This window comes from Palaemon carinicauda, chromosome 2 (assembly GCF_036898095.1).
Source record: "Palaemon carinicauda isolate YSFRI2023 chromosome 2, ASM3689809v2, whole genome shotgun sequence".
Classification (NCBI taxonomy): Eukaryota; Metazoa; Arthropoda; class Malacostraca; order Decapoda; family Palaemonidae; genus Palaemon; species Palaemon carinicauda.
The window spans coordinates 195218603-195234917 of NC_090726.1; the positions used below are offsets into that span (position 1 = coordinate 195218603).

General features: G+C 33.3%; 1 protein-coding gene across 1 annotated transcript in view; it reads left to right on the top strand.

The window, feature by feature from the left end:
* The first annotated feature begins 15616 nt into the window (after window positions 1-15616).
* Window positions 15617-16315, top strand: part of LOC137622791 (coiled-coil domain-containing protein 174-like) — a 48799-nt gene continuing 48100 nt past the window's right edge. The window contains exon 1 of the mRNA XM_068353390.1: window positions 15617-15752. Coding sequence (XP_068209491.1) covers window positions 15741-15752 — 12 coding nt within the window. The 5' untranslated portion in view covers window positions 15617-15740. The remainder of the gene's footprint in view (window positions 15753-16315) is intronic.

Genomic DNA, 16315 nt, shown 5'->3' on the forward strand with positions numbered 1-16315 from the left:
CACCAGATCCAGTACGGTCACTCGCTACCCATTAAGGTTCAAAAGCCCACTGGACCCAGTCCAGACATTCGCTGACCATCAAGGTTTAAAATCTCACAGGACTCCGTACGGACACGCTGCCCATTAAGGTTCAAAAGCCCATCGGAGACACTTGCTGCCCATTAAGCCACAAGAGCCCAGGAAGGGCCAGACAATCTACAACAACAACAACATCCACAACAACAACATCCACAACAACAAAATGCCTCTCAAATCACAGAAGTTCTAATGGTCACCCAAAACAAGATCATCAATGGGTAAACTCCAGAGGCTTCATGCAGAGATTCTTTGTGTTAAACAAAATATTGACTCCGACTTCTAAGCTTCACAGCGTAGCTATATATGACAAGGTTCTTACACCTCCCCCCGCCCCCACACACCCCAACCTTCCGGCTGACATCCCTGCATCAGGCACAACCTTTTCAAAGACCTTTTTAAACCCCAGTATTAGTGACACATTCAAATGTAGGTCTACAGACTAGTACGTAAGGAGAAATGATATATCAAAATATACCAGATATACAGTATTCGATGTATTGCATGCTATCCTTGTGTGAAATAGTTTATAGGAAATTCATCTTTGTTTTTGAAAGAGTGAAATATGTCATATAGTCGGTAACATTCCTTTTGTTTCTCTTATGATATGATGGATATCAAAGAGCAGTTCATATATATATATATATATATATATATATATATATATATATATATATATATATATATATATATATATATATATATATATATATATATATATATATATATATATATATGGACTATCCTTTATTTACAGTATATTCACAGTTTTGTAATAAACTTTTTCAAAATGTGTTATTTTTTTTTATTTTTCCTACTTTATCATTTTAAATTAAGGAAATGTGATCTCTATAGTTCATTTCTAAGAGATACTACATAGAAAGGGTTTTTAATTTAAAAAACAGAAAATGTTTGAACAACAAAACAATAGAAATTAAGAATGGAATAAAATAAAAAAATAAAAAATAAAAAATAAATCATTTAGCTTATGGCATATCATCAATGATATATATATATATATATATATATATATATATATATATTACTAGCCAAGCTACAACACTAATTGGAAAAGCTATAAGCCCACGGTTCCAACAGGAAAAATAGCCCAGGGAGGAAGGGAAATTAACAAACTACATGAGAAGTAATGAATAGTTAACATAAAATATTCAAAATATTTCAAGATCAGTTATAACGTTAAAACCGATCTGTCATATATAAACTATGAAAAGAAACTTATGTCTGCCTGTTCAACATAAAAAAAAAAACCCTGCTGCAAGTTTGAACTTTTGAAGTTTCAATCATTCAACTGCCTGATTAGGAAGATCATTCCACAATCGGACCATAGCTGGAATAAAACTTCTAGAGTACTGTGTAGTATTGAGCCTTATGATAGAGAAAGCATGATTGTTAGAATTAACTGTATACCTAGTATTGTGTGAAGGATGTTTCGGTCTGGAGAAATCTGAATGCAAAGGATGGTCACAGTTGTGATGAATATTATGCAATATGCTTAAAGAACTAACTGTAGGATGGATGACGATGTCAGAAATTAATATCTTGATCAGGAATAATAAATTTAATAGGCTGCAAGTTTTTGTCCAACAAATTAAGATGAGATACAGCAGCTGGAGACCAGAGAGGAGAACAACACTCGAAACAAGGTAAAATGAAAAAATTAAAATACTTCTTCAGAATAGACTGCTCACCGATAATCTTAAAAGACTTCTTCAATAAGCCAATTTTTGTGCAATTAAAAAAAGACACCAACCTAATGCGTTTCTCAAAAGCAAATTTGCTGTCAGGAATCACACCTAGAATTTTAAGTCGTACAGAGTTAAAGAAACATCAATGCTGAGATCCGGATGTTGACAAACCACTGTCATTGACCTTCTTACAATCATACTTTGAGTTTTGTTAAGGTTCAATTTCATGACCCATAATTTGCACCATACACTTCATAGCACATTCCCTTAAAGTGATTATGAATTAGTGTATTTTGGATTTTGTAAGGGATGTATTGTGCCCACTGCTAACGTGGGAGACAACGTGATTGGCTATGATGTCATCAGTGGGTGGAGCTTATTTCACTTGGAATCTTTACGGTGACTATAGATCTTTATTAAGGGGTTCTGCAACGCCAGATCACGGAGATGTAATGGATGCAAACAGAGTAGCATCATCCGCATATGCAATGAGCTCTTTTTCTAGGCCAAACCAAATGTCATGTGTATAGAGTATGAAAAAAATGGGCCAAGAACACTACCCTGAGGAACATCAGATATCACATTCCTATACTCACTATGGTGCACATCAACAGCAACGTTTTGCAATCTATTACTCAAAAATTCTATAATGATGCTATGAAAAGACCCACCTACTCCCAACTGTTTGAGTTTGAAAACAAGGGCATCATAATTAACACGGTCAAAGGCAGCACTAAAATCAAGGCCAATCACACGAACTTCCTGACCATAATAACATTGTGGATTATCAGAGAATATATTTGTGACATAGAAGATGTAAATATCAGGGATAAAATTATATCAAACATTTTTATACAAAGATATATTTTGGAGCAGCGAAGGTTGATTAATGGAGAACAATATAACAAGCTTTTCGAATTAAACAGATGTAAGATGTATCAAATATGGAATTCATTATGAGTTAAGATGTATCAAATATGGAATTCATTGTGAGTTAAGATGTATACAACCTTAATATTATCTATGGAGCATAAACAAACATTGTAACTGAATCTGTACAATCTGATTAGAGCTAATAAATAAATGAAAAAAAAATCCTGACTATAATCAAGGGATTTTTGTACAGTATTGGAAATGGTAAGAAGGTCATCACATGCTACCCTAGATTATGAAAAAGATGGCTACAAACTAACAAAATGAGGTGGATGAAACGATAAGTGATAAAAACAAAGAGAGTGATGTAAATTACGAGTAACACACTTGAGAGGAGTGAAAAACAGTAATGGTGGAAAAGTTTGAGCGGTGATTATGGGGGTGAAAGTGGAAGGATTAAAAAGATTGATAACAAAGGATGAATGAACTATAAAAGAAAGAATGAAAATGGGGAAACGAGAGGGGGAAAATAGGTGAAAAACCAGTGGGGTGAATAAATAGAAGGGTAATATGGTGATAACAGGTGGAAAAAACTATGGAGGTGACACAATGTGAAACAGTGGTTAAAAAATTAAGAGGGATTAACAAGGGGGGAAGGATAAATATGAGACCTTAATAAAAGATATAATTAAAATATTTTAAAAGGTGAGAAGTAAAATGAAATATTACAAAAAAAGTATAAAAGATAACCTAGGAAAATACCATATTGCTAACCTTCAAGCTACGAGATTAAAAAAAAAAATTAAAATAATATTATAAAAACATAGTATAACGAAAGATAATAAAGTTATATATATATATATATAAAAAAGTAATGCAGTACTCGAATACTTGATACTAACCTAGCACGCATTGGCCTCCCTGGGCCCAACGCAGGGCCGCATACTCATAATCCATAAATATCAAATTATAGAAAGGAATACTTGGCATTTTCATAACTGACGTCACACGAGTTCGTTATTTTTGTAAACAAAGTTTCGTCGAAATTTGAAAATCAAGAATACGTTACTTATAACTTATTGCTTTTCATAAGTATTGTCCGTTGTTTATGTCTTATTTATCAAAGGATAAAATTAAATCAACTGGTGATTTAAACTAAAATAAAAAAAAATTTGAGTATTCCAAAAACCAAATTCAAAGGTAATCGGTGGACTTTTAGCTAAATAAAATTAATACTTTACTTAGCCATTTCTATCCAATCATATTAATAAAATCATAACCATTATTATTATTACCATATGAAACCTATCTTCTTACCAACACAATATAGTTCTCAATAAACCGAAAAAGAAAAAAAAACAGCAAAATGATCATTTCCATTTCAAAACTTACGAGGACATCTTGAAAACCTATTTACTTTCACACCGACACTAAATTTTAAATTTCGAGTGAATTTATGAATGGAATTTGCGCATACAGTATGGTACTGGGGCTATGAAGACCATTCAGCTATTGAGATACAACTAGGTAGTAAAATATAGTTGCAATGTTTAATAAGAGTCCGGAGATGTTGATCACCAAAATAGAAGAAAGAATGGTAAGGTTACAGGTATAGACGGCAGATCATCGTATCCCATTCATGGAAAAAAAATACACTTTTTTACTAGTACTCTTTATCTTATTATATTCTTTAATTAGTAAAATATTGAGTTGTTTTACACATATAAAACAACCATTTTTTCATTATACTGTCCTTCACGAGATGTAGCCTACTGTTAGACCGGAAGGACATATATTACATGCTGAATCTTTAACGGTATTCAAGTGTCAATAATGGAATTATCCTGGGTGTAATAATAACCCTAAAATTATATCAGTACACGAGTGGTCATAATGCTCGGGAGAGAGAGAGAGAGAGAGAGAGAGAGAGAGAGAGAGAGAGAGAGAGAGAGAGAGAGAGAGAGAGAGAGAGAGAGAGAGATGAACACGTGATTTTTAATCTGAACTCAGGCAGATTTACTAGCACCAGAAGCTTAATCTCGCCTGATCTACTGTATGCCTACCCAAAGTCTACTGTAAAGGTCTAATAGGTCTAGGCTATAAAAGATATAAACGTCGAAATCGAGATTAGGAGCATGGTAAAGTTTTCATCGCTCTAATATGAGATTAAATGGAATCTGAAAACACCAAAATCACTTTACATACACAAGTAGGGTAAGGCAATTCTGGACAGAGGAAATTTTGGACAAGTAACGCAAATATTGGACAGATACAATATCTCTAAAACTATTTATAATTTTTGAAAACTATAATGCTATTAGAAATTGCCCAGCCTTCTACTTTATAAATATTAGTATGTCTGGTTTTTAAAAAGTATTAAGTACCCCTAAAAAAATTGTTGAATATGGGTGTCCAATAATTTCTCACCTTCATTTTAGGGTTTCTCAGAAATAATACATGAAATTATTTTTTTCTTAAAACAAATTAGTGGCTGATGCTAAAGGAAGGTTTAGAATAAAAAATGAATGAAAAAATTTGGAATATCTAGTGTCCAATTTTGCCTCGCCTTGAAAAATGGTAAGGCAATTTTGGACACTTAATTAAAAAAAACATCCAATTCCTAATGTTAAGTTAAGTAATAAATTTCGTAAAATATCTATCTATCTATCTATATATATATATACATATATTCTTAATCATTTAACTATAAATATAGATAAATGATAGTTCTTTGAAAATATTTTCTGTCATTTATTTCAATAGCAAATCATATTGATTTATAAGAAAATAAAAAAAGGGAAAAAGTTTTCTTATCATAGAAAATGATAATCAAACCTATTACTAATGAGAAAATAGGGACAAGTACAAAATTGGAAATAAATGTGAACATTTCAATATTTACTATAGCCATATACGTGACAATTTAAATGCTTGAATATATGACGGGTCTATTTAATTCAACCGAATGCTCAAAAAACAGCTTCAGTTCTTTTAAATATGGCACTGAACATTCTCTTTGAGGCATGGGTTCCATAAAGAAAGGACCATTAATTCCATCTGTAATTTGATGCTCTGGATACTCCTCTTACTGGAATTAGTATGGACCGGCACTGCGCATCACTATGAAACTGGCTATTCTTTGACGAATTTAGCTAATGAATCATCTATGGATTTAGTCAGTCTATGGAAAGCGAATATGAAAGAATTGCCCCCAGTCCCGGGCGTAGCAGGTTGCTAAGCAACTCCAGGTTTGTAAATACTAAAGAAAAATTGAAAATTGGTAATTGGAATGTTAGAACCATGAATCAAACTGGGAAGTTACAGCTAGTAAAGAAAGAATTTATGAAATATAGTTTGGATATCTTGGCCGTAAGTGAAACACGTTGTAAGGGGTAGGAATAATGATGATGACACCAAGAGCAGAAAAGGCATTAACCAAATGGAGAGCTGTAGATAGCAGATTGTTACTTACAAAAATTAAATCAAAGCAGTGCAATATGAGTATTATAGTTTGCTATGCGCCAACAAATGATTCGCATGAAGAAAGTAAAGATGAATACTGTGAAGAACTGCAGAGAATAATAAATGAGAACCTAGAGAGATATGAAAATTGTAATTAATGACTTCAATGCTAAAGTTGGAATGAATAATCAAGGGACAGAAAATGTGATGGGTGTTGAGGTTCTTGGCGAAGTTGCAAATGAAAATAGGGCACATTTTATAAGTTATTGTTCAACAAACAATCTTGTTACTGGAGGTACTCTTTTCCAGCACAAGGAGATCCACAAATATATGGACTTCACCATGTGGCAATTACAAATATCAAATAGATCACATAGCCATTGATAAAGAGAGAAGGACTCTGAGAAATGTAAAAAACTATAGATGTGCAGATACTGGTAGTGATCACCAGCTCCCCATTGCCGCACAAATATTAAAACTGAAAGCACCCAACAGAAATGTATATAGAATACCTAAGTTTGATACAACTAAGCTTCTAGAGGATGAGCACAGAAATCTTTGTAACTGAATGTAGGAATCGATTTACAGTCTTAAGAGACTTTAAGAGACGAAGTTTTGGGACATGCAGTTACAGGGAGAAAACCATGGATATCAAATGATACTTGGAATACTATAAAAAGAAGACAAAGACAGAAATTGATTTCTGAAAGTTTTCGAGGAAGTAATGAAAATTACAAGGCAGAGCATGTCCAGTATTTCAGTATTAATAGTGAGGTCAAAAGAAATATCAGGAATGATTGGAGAGAATATTTAGACAGGAAAACAGATGAGGCTGACAAAGCTAAGAATTCAGGGAGTGGCTTTGTAGTAAGAATTGCTCATAAAATTATTAATGAAATCTCTACGGGAAAAAAGAAGAAGAAGCATATACCCATCAAAAGAAAGATGGATCTGTTATAATAAAAGAAGATGAAGAAAGGTAACGTTGGATTGAACACTTTGTGAGGTCATGAATAGGAAATACGAAGGAAATAATTTGGTTGATATACCTGAAACTAATGAAGACCTTGATGTTCCCATGAATGAATTAGGTGTGTTTGAAGTAGAAGCTATTCTTAAAAAAACTCAAAAGATGGAAAGCCCCTGGATACGAAGGAATAACTGCTGAGATGATATTGCCTGAAAATGAAGTGACTCCCAGACTACCTACAAGATTATTTTGTAGAATGTGGCGTGAAGAGGCAAAGCCTTATGTATGGGAGCTAGGAGTGCTGGTGAAAATGACAAAAAAAAATCTGACTGATTGCAATCATTACAGAGGCATCATACTTACGTCAGCTGTCATTAAAATACATAGAATGCTCATTCTAAAGAGACTAGAGAGAAAGATTGATGAAAAGCTGAGAGATGAACAAGCAAGATTTAGAAAAGGTAGAAGTTGTACTGGCCAAATTTTCATTTAAGACAATATGTAGAATATAGAAATCCACGTCTGATGGTATATGTGGGCTATGAAAAAGCTTTTGATTATGTGCTCTGGCAAATTTTGTGGAGAGTCCTGCGTCATTATGGAGTTCCTCTCAAATATGTAAATTGAATTGTCTGTTCATGAGTATAGCAAATGCAAAGTTAATGTTAGAGGCGTCTTATCAAACGAATTTCCAGTGAACAGTGGAGTAATCTAAGGGAATGTGTTGTTACCTATGTTTTTTATCCTCCTCATGGATTTTGTAATGCATAGATCGGTTGGGGATGGTGAAAGATTGGACTGGATTGGTAACATAAAATTAGCAGACCTAGAGTATGCTAATGACGCTGTCCTAATTAGCAGAACACCACAGGGCTTGGAAAGCTTGCTTACCAGAATTCATGAAAAATCACATGAGGTTGGGCTGGAGATAAATAGAAGAAAGACAGATGATGAGAATGGAATATGCAATTGAAGATGAAATATCTTTGGAAGAATAAAGGATTAATGAGGTAGAATTATTCAAATATTTAGGAACTATGATATCTAATATAGGAGTTTTAGAATTTGAGTTAAATGAAAGATTGAAAAAAGCAATTCAGACGATAGCTAGCTTAAGTCAAATTTGGAAATCTTGAGTTAAATGAAAGATTGAAAAAAGCAAATCAGACGATAGCTAGCTTAAGTCAAATTTGGAAATCTTGTCGCCTAAAATTACATACTATATAATAATCAGGCTATATATCAGATTAGTGAGATCGGTGTTACTGTATGGGGGTGAATCTTGGTATATCAATGAAACTCATTTTGTAGATTTGAGAACAAAGCCCTCAGAAGAATATTGGGTGTTAAATGACAGGACAGGATTAGAAATGAAACTAAGAGAGATTACTCAAGCGCCATATGTGGATGAGATCATGGTGAGGGGTAGATGGAGATAGTATGGGGATGCTCTTTGCTCTCCCTAAGAGAGATTAGTTCACCAAACTTTCAACTGGCCTCCACAAGGCACTAGAAGAGTTGGAAGATCCAGGCCTACATGGCTGAGGACTATAAAGCATGAAGTAGGAGATTCTGATTGGAGAAGTATTGAATTAAAAGCTGAAGATAGAGACGACTAGTGAAATCTAATTGAGGCCCTTGGCGTCAATAGGCATGGGAAGAGATGATGATGATGATATGTGGCTTCAAGCATCTAGCTCAAGGCGAGTCACTTAGCCTCCTCCTTCCTCTAAAAACCCTTTTGTTGCTCTACCAATGCAAAATAATGGACGCTCCTTAATATCTTCCACAATGATTTGAATTTCTTTCTTATTTCTTTTATTTTAAGTATAAATAAATCCTGATCATTCACTATCGGGACTATCATAGCAGTTCAATTATCACTATTTATTACCCTGGTCAATTTAGATTTTTTTTTTTTGTATTTACGTTAGTGTTTGCAGACACATTTTTCCTTAAAGAATCAAGAGATATTTGGTTGCTTTGTATTTCCATTATTTGTCATGTTTCTATCTCTCTTTCTTTGTTTTTCCTTTAATTTTTCTTCATTTCATCTTTTTTTCTTAATCTTAGATTGTATCCCTTTCTTTTGTAGGTATAAGTATCTCTTTGATGGCTTGTTCATAGTATGAGGTAACAATGATAAAACTAAACAGGATAGGCACAACTTAAGACGAATATTGTTTATGGGATCAGTTTTGCCCCTCCTTGATGTATCTATCATGCTGTTCACTCTAATGTTGCTGCATTTAACACCATATCAAAAAGGCAACATGACAGTTATCAACATGGAAATTAGCAGGAACAGTGAAAATATATTCTATTTCATTTCCTGAATTTTTCATTTGGATATGTGAATTATTATAAGAACAATGTATATAGTTTTTTTTTTTTTTTTTAGATATTTCTAGCATTTGGGGTGACACCCCTCTTGAGGATGTTACCATGTTTTGGTCAATCTTTTTGAAGGTTTCACCCCCTGAGTGTGAACAGCTTTAAGCTTGTCCCCAGTATTAAATACCTTTTTAAAATCATATCATAACCATCGAGCTAGAAAGAAACTTTTTTTTAAATGTAACTCTCGGGGTGTCACTCACTTTTAGGGTGTCACCTTGGGCAGACACCCACTTTACTGCATCCCTTGTCTTATTTTGAATTTTTATGATTACATATATGCAGATTTATACATAAAAGTATATTTGTGTGCTCGAATACAAATTTTGATTCACATATTCATATAGTAAGGCAAAATTGGACAGTTTTCAAAGCCATGGTCAGGCAAAATTGGACAGGCAAACTTCTCACTTTTTTCTTGGTGAGGCAAAATTGGACAATCTTGGATTACGACATAAAAATTTATGTAAGTCTATAATTTTTTTCTAGCATATTTATATTGATATGGACCACAAATTGTCATAGTTTGCCGAATTGAGCGTTGGTGCTCAACGGGGATACCGACGTGTCCAAAATTGCCTCGCTGTCCGAAATTGCCTCGCTGTCCGAAATTGCCTCGCTGTCCAAAATTGCCTCGCTGTCCAAAATTGCCTCGCCTCTAAGATATTTTTTTCATTGCTGAAATACAAGAATTTCTAATTCTTTGATGATTATGAAACAAGCCATTTTTATAGATGAGACCAACCTCTATTGAAAACAAGATTGGTATTTGGTCATAAATTATCAATATAGATTTTGTACAAAGGTTACTAAAAAGGTGTCCAAAATTGCCTCACCCTACTATACAAAGTTATCACAAGTTATAACATAATCTATATTCTGTGGTTTCCCTGTGTGATAGGATCAGGAAAACAATACAGTAAATAAAGTTAAAAAATGCAAAATTCTCAACCTTAGACTTTGTGTTAAATATGACAAATAAATTAAATGTTGCCTGAAAAAACCTAAATTTACTAAATAATTATATTCCCCATATTTGTCTTATAAACAGGATAAAACTGTACAAAAGGTAATCATGTTTAATTAAACAAACATAAATCTCAAATATTCCAAAATCTAAACAACCATTCATGAAACAATCAGAAGCATTTGGGCTTCTATTTCACATTAACAAAAATCCCAACTCAAATCTTTATCCATATAATAACCCTTCCTTGGGTTAGTTTTTATTCCAAAACACGTGTAAAACATATTGTAGGGTTAGGCGGTAAGCTGCCTAAGTACCAGTTATGGTATTAGTGTACTGTATTACAGGGTAATGTAACCTCGGGAAAAAAAATACTTTTTTTTCTATAGAAAAAGGGGTATTATTGTACTGTATTTATAGAAAAATGTCCGTTCTCTTTGAAAGTGACACTCGTTCCTGTCGCCAATGAATAGTTTCAGAAATAAATATATATATATATATATATATATATATATATATATATATATATATATATATATATATATATATATATATATATATATATATATATATAAAATATATATATATATATATATATATATATATATATATATATATATATATATATATAATATAATATATATATATATGTATATACATACATATATATATTATATATATATATATATATATATATATATATATATATATATATATATATATATATATATATATATGTATATATATATATATATATATATATATATATATATATATATATATATATATATATATATATATATATATATATATATATATATATATATATATATACAACGATAATGGGGGACCCCCAGTGGGAACACGGGGTTTGGGGTGGGGAAAACATACTGGGGAAATGGTATACAATGGTAAAACAAACCTTTTCTTCTCTATACATTACTTTCTTGGATGTATGATAAACATAGGAAAAAATACGCTAATTATCTAACGGTACGTTTCATCTATTTAGTAAAACTTTACCCGTTATTAGCCTGAAGACCGCCTACCATGCCAAAGTACACTATTGCAATGCATATGTAAACAACCATTGAATGTTGCCTATTGTACTCTTACCTATACAAAGTTTTTATGTAATTCATACACAATCGTAAAACTTAAAATACTAACACTCACCAAGTCGGAAAATTCAGGTCAGGACTTCAAATGTCAATCTTCACCTCATGTCTGCTATGAATTTGTCGATATCCTTATTTGCCATCTTAAAATTAGTTTCTATTTGATTATCTCTTGTTTAACAATTTATGTAATCACTTTGTTTGCATTTAGATGAACTCGATTTAAATAGCCTTCAATATCTCTCACTACACAGTTACAAACAGACTGTGCAACTTCTTTCCGAGCTAAGCAATGACTTTCAGACCACAATTTCCAGAAGTTATGATGCATGTGTGTTTCTTTACTTGCAGTTCGTATGTAAATTGTGTTTTCACAACGTCCCCGTGAAATTTATAGCTAGGCCAATAATACATGAGGTAAAAAAAGAACAAAAAGTAAACAGAGAGCAACAGAAAAGAACCATGGAGAGGGGGAAACATGTAAAAATACTATAAAGCTGGAGCGTTCTAACTAAAACTTTGGCAACAATGTTTCTGACGTCGTTTGTACAGTTTTAGAAAATTATTCGAAGATTTGATAACAAGTGATTAATCTATTTATTAAAAAATGTGTAATTCAGTCATTTAAAAAAATCATGCTGCTTTATTTCACTATGCATTATCAATGTGCATTCAAGAATATGTATGAAGAGGTTCAGGTTCAGAGGTGGTGGCATAGCCTTTGCATCGGCGCCTCCAAAGTTTATCTTAGTGTTTTGTCTTTTCCTCCACAGCAGGTTTAAAGCTTCTTTTTTCTTGTCTATATTTGTTTCACTAAATAAAATTAATCCTACTATTTTCTTTATTTCTTCCTCGTATGGTTGTTGTAGCTCAATTACCCCATTCCTTTCTTTTCTATATTCCTGGCCAAAAAAAAAATGTATCATATAGTCCGTAAGGTTTTTATTTTCTGTATTTTTTTACTGTTGCACGACCGAATTTTATAGTGTGAGGTGGTGTTTTATTTGTCGTATATAGGCGTTATTGCAAAAGAATCTATAATTACGATACCTTAAATCAAACATACTTTTAAATTACATGTAAAAACACCGGTTCAGTGGGTATCACAGTATTTCGCTTAGGTTGGGATATTGTAAGTTTTAAGCTGTGTCATATTCAGGTACTTACTTACTTTGATGGCTGCTTTTCCGGTCCCATACAGCAGGGGAACCCCACTCTCTACGGGACCTCCACTGTCGTTTTACCTTGTTCGTTCACAGTATTTATCTTTACAAGTCACATATTGTTCATTTACTGTTAAATCGCCACTGTCAAAAGACTCGTGAAATAAGAGTCTTCAGTTTCCTCTTGAAAACTTTAATGTCTTCAATCATTCGAATGTTTCGTGGGAGCTTATTATATAGTCTCGGGGCCGCATATTTAAAGGCTCTGGAGCCTAATGTAGACATAAATCTAGGTTCCAACAGTTTGAAGCCATCTGTAACTATTCTCGTGTCGACACGATTTGTTGGCTGCGCAATATGTAGCAATTCTCTTAAGTATTTTGAACGACCGGTTCTGATAACTTGGTGGGTTATTGTAGATATTTTAAATTCAATTCTCGCTTTAATCGGCCGCTAATGTAAATAAATTAGTATAGGGGATGATCCTTTCTCTAGGTGGGACACCTTTTATCAGTCTTGCTCCTCTGTTTATTATGTTTTGTAATTTCTTAAGTTATTTCGTTTTATTTCATGGTAGAATGAGATCAAATCCAAACCTTACAAATTTCATTATGAATATGGTACGTGGCAAAGAAAAAAAATTAAATCATAGTAACATGTGTAAGCTTGGAAGCTTTGCACATATCTATTAAGTAATAGAGTGCCCGCAAACTTATTTTGCGGAATGGGCATTTAGGTAACAAGAACCACGAGAGCATAAAATTACCATCACCTTTAAATGCCCCCCCCCCCCCAAAAAAAAAAAAAAAAAAAAAAAAAAAAAAAAAAACTATTATCAGTCTAATGTTTCCCATGAATAAATAAATATCTCAATAAATTAGTATAATATAAGTAAGCCCTGATAGGCACGTTTACAAACGTCATTCTCCGACGTACCGATGTATTGATCGTTCTTTATAAAACTTATTACTCCTGATAAATCAATATGTAGTAAATTATCATATTTATGTCAACATAGAATATATAATAAAGTGGGTACATAATTAGGATTTAAATTGTGGTAAGTAATCTATAATGGCCACTAAAGCAGGAAATATTGTAAAGTAGACGAAGTTAACGGAGCCATCTGTTTTTATTATGATTTCCTGGAGAGAGGAACTAGCCAGCAAAGAAAATCCCAAAAGCTGGAAAGAATCCAGAGCAAAAATGTTAAAAAAGGAAAACAAACCAACAGCAAAGGAATTGAGACCAATAGCGCTCACAAATGTATCATATAAAATATACATGGCTTTTATCAAAGATGAAATAGAAGGACATATAAAAAGTAATACTGCCATAGAGGATAGTCAAGCGGGATTTACAGAGGGAGGAAGGATTGAGGATAATATACACGTCTTACAGTACATGGTCGAAGAAACTTTCAAAAATAAGAAAAAACTCATAGTTGCCTCTTTAGATTTCAAAAACGCTTTCGATTCCATAAAAAAAGGGAAGCGCTGATTGAAACATTAAAGCAATATAAAGTACATACTAGAATAATTAACTCTATAGCAGAAGTATATGTGGGAGACTCGACTACGTTAGACATAGGGGAAAGAGTAGAACAAAAATTGAGCGTAAGTAGTGGAATAAAGCAAAGCTGTACTGGCTCTACAACATTATTCAAATTAATTACTTATCAGGTTATAAAACAAGTAGAAAAGGAAGGTAATGGTTTTAGAAATGACATTATAAAGCTAGTAGTATTATTTTTTGCTGGTGATGTCCTAGTGCTTGCTGAGAATATAGAGGATGATGAATTGAACATAAGGAAAGCAGTGTGGTTTAGACATAAATAGTGACAAAAGTAGCGCACTTATATGTAATATGAAGGAGAAACCAGATAATATAGAGGGAATAAGAGTAGTAAGCAATATTAAATACCTAGGTATCAAGGTAGATGATAGTAGGAATATGTTCAAAACACAGAAAAGTGAAATGATAGTTAAGGCGCAAAAGCTAGCTAATCTTACATATTCGATCATAGAAAAAAGTTGTAATAAGATACTGATAGGGAAAACATACTGGAAAAGTGTAGCACTACCTTCTATATTATTTGGAACAAACGTAATTAACTTAACGGAAACGGAAATAGAAAAGTTGCAGAGAATAGAGAATGGAGTGTATAGAAGGATGTTAGGCGGTGTAAAGAATACAGCAATTGTAGCCTTGAGAGGGGATGTAGGAGCATCTGCTATGAAAACAAGGGTAATGGATGGAAAGCTGAGGTACCTTAATAGCATTTATAAGGGAGAAAAGGACTTACTAACAGCAATAGTCAATGATATGGAAGAAAAAGAGAGGAAGTGGTGGATGCATGTGAAGAAGTATGCTGAGGAATGTGGGATGGCGATGAGAGAAGTCAAGAGATGTACGAAAGAGGACATAAAGAAGAGAACAAGAGAATGGGACACAAGCAAATGGAAGAGTGAAATGGAGTGCAAGGAGAGTCTAATTTTGTATAAAAACTGGAAAAGTGAAATCAAGGAGGAGGAAGTGTATGACAACACATTTTCGTCAATTTTATTATTCAGAGCAAGGACAAACTCACTGGGCTTGAATATAAAAAACAGACACCAAGATGGAAATATAAACTGTGTATTCTGTGATGTAGAAGAAAATGCTAACCACTTTATGTTATATTGTCCACAGTTTAGTGATATAAGAATAAAAGCAATTGAGCTCCAACAACCATACGAAGAAGATAGTGCACAAACAGTTGGAAAATTCTTTTTTTGTGAAGAAAATATTGAAAATAAGGAAAGAGTACTACAACAAATGTGGATGAAAAGAGAAAAACTAGTGAAAATAAGGAACACACAAAACTAAAAGACATAGAGGCGCCGTTGCAAAGGCAAAGCCTCAACCTAAATCTAATCTGATCTGATCTAGAACGTTTATTTGTTATTGTTTTGCTTTTGCGTCTCTACTGCACAGTAACTGTACTTACACCTACGGTATCTCCGGAACGTCATGGAATCACATGTAAGGTTTTATAAATTTTTCTTATAATTTTATGCATTTAAGTATCGGTTTAATAGGTAAATAGAGAGAGAGATAACACCTTAATTCACCCTTATAGGCGTACTTTATGCTAATCATGGTGAATTTCGAGTTTACCGCCACTAGCTGCTTATAAGAAAAGCGAGTGTCATTTTTGAAGAGAGCGTAATTTTTTCTATAAGAAACAGTAGTTTTTTTCCTAGGTTACATTGCCCTGTAATTCATTACAAAAATACCCCTAATACAACCAACTAACCTACCCTGGGGGCCTATACCCCTACCTAGGCCTACCGGGGGGGGGGGCGCTCCACCCCCCCCCCTTAAGGCCACAGTGATTTTCAGGACACCACCGAACCTAATACACCCACCTAACCTAGCCTAATAGCCCTGTACCCCTACCGGGGGGGGGGGGGGCCTCCGCCCCTCCTGCGACCCCCCCCCCCCTTAAGGACACTACCTAACACATCCATCAAACCAAATCCAAAGTGATGGTACTGCTCTATACATCGTTATACTATCACCATTATAATATACTCCATAAATTA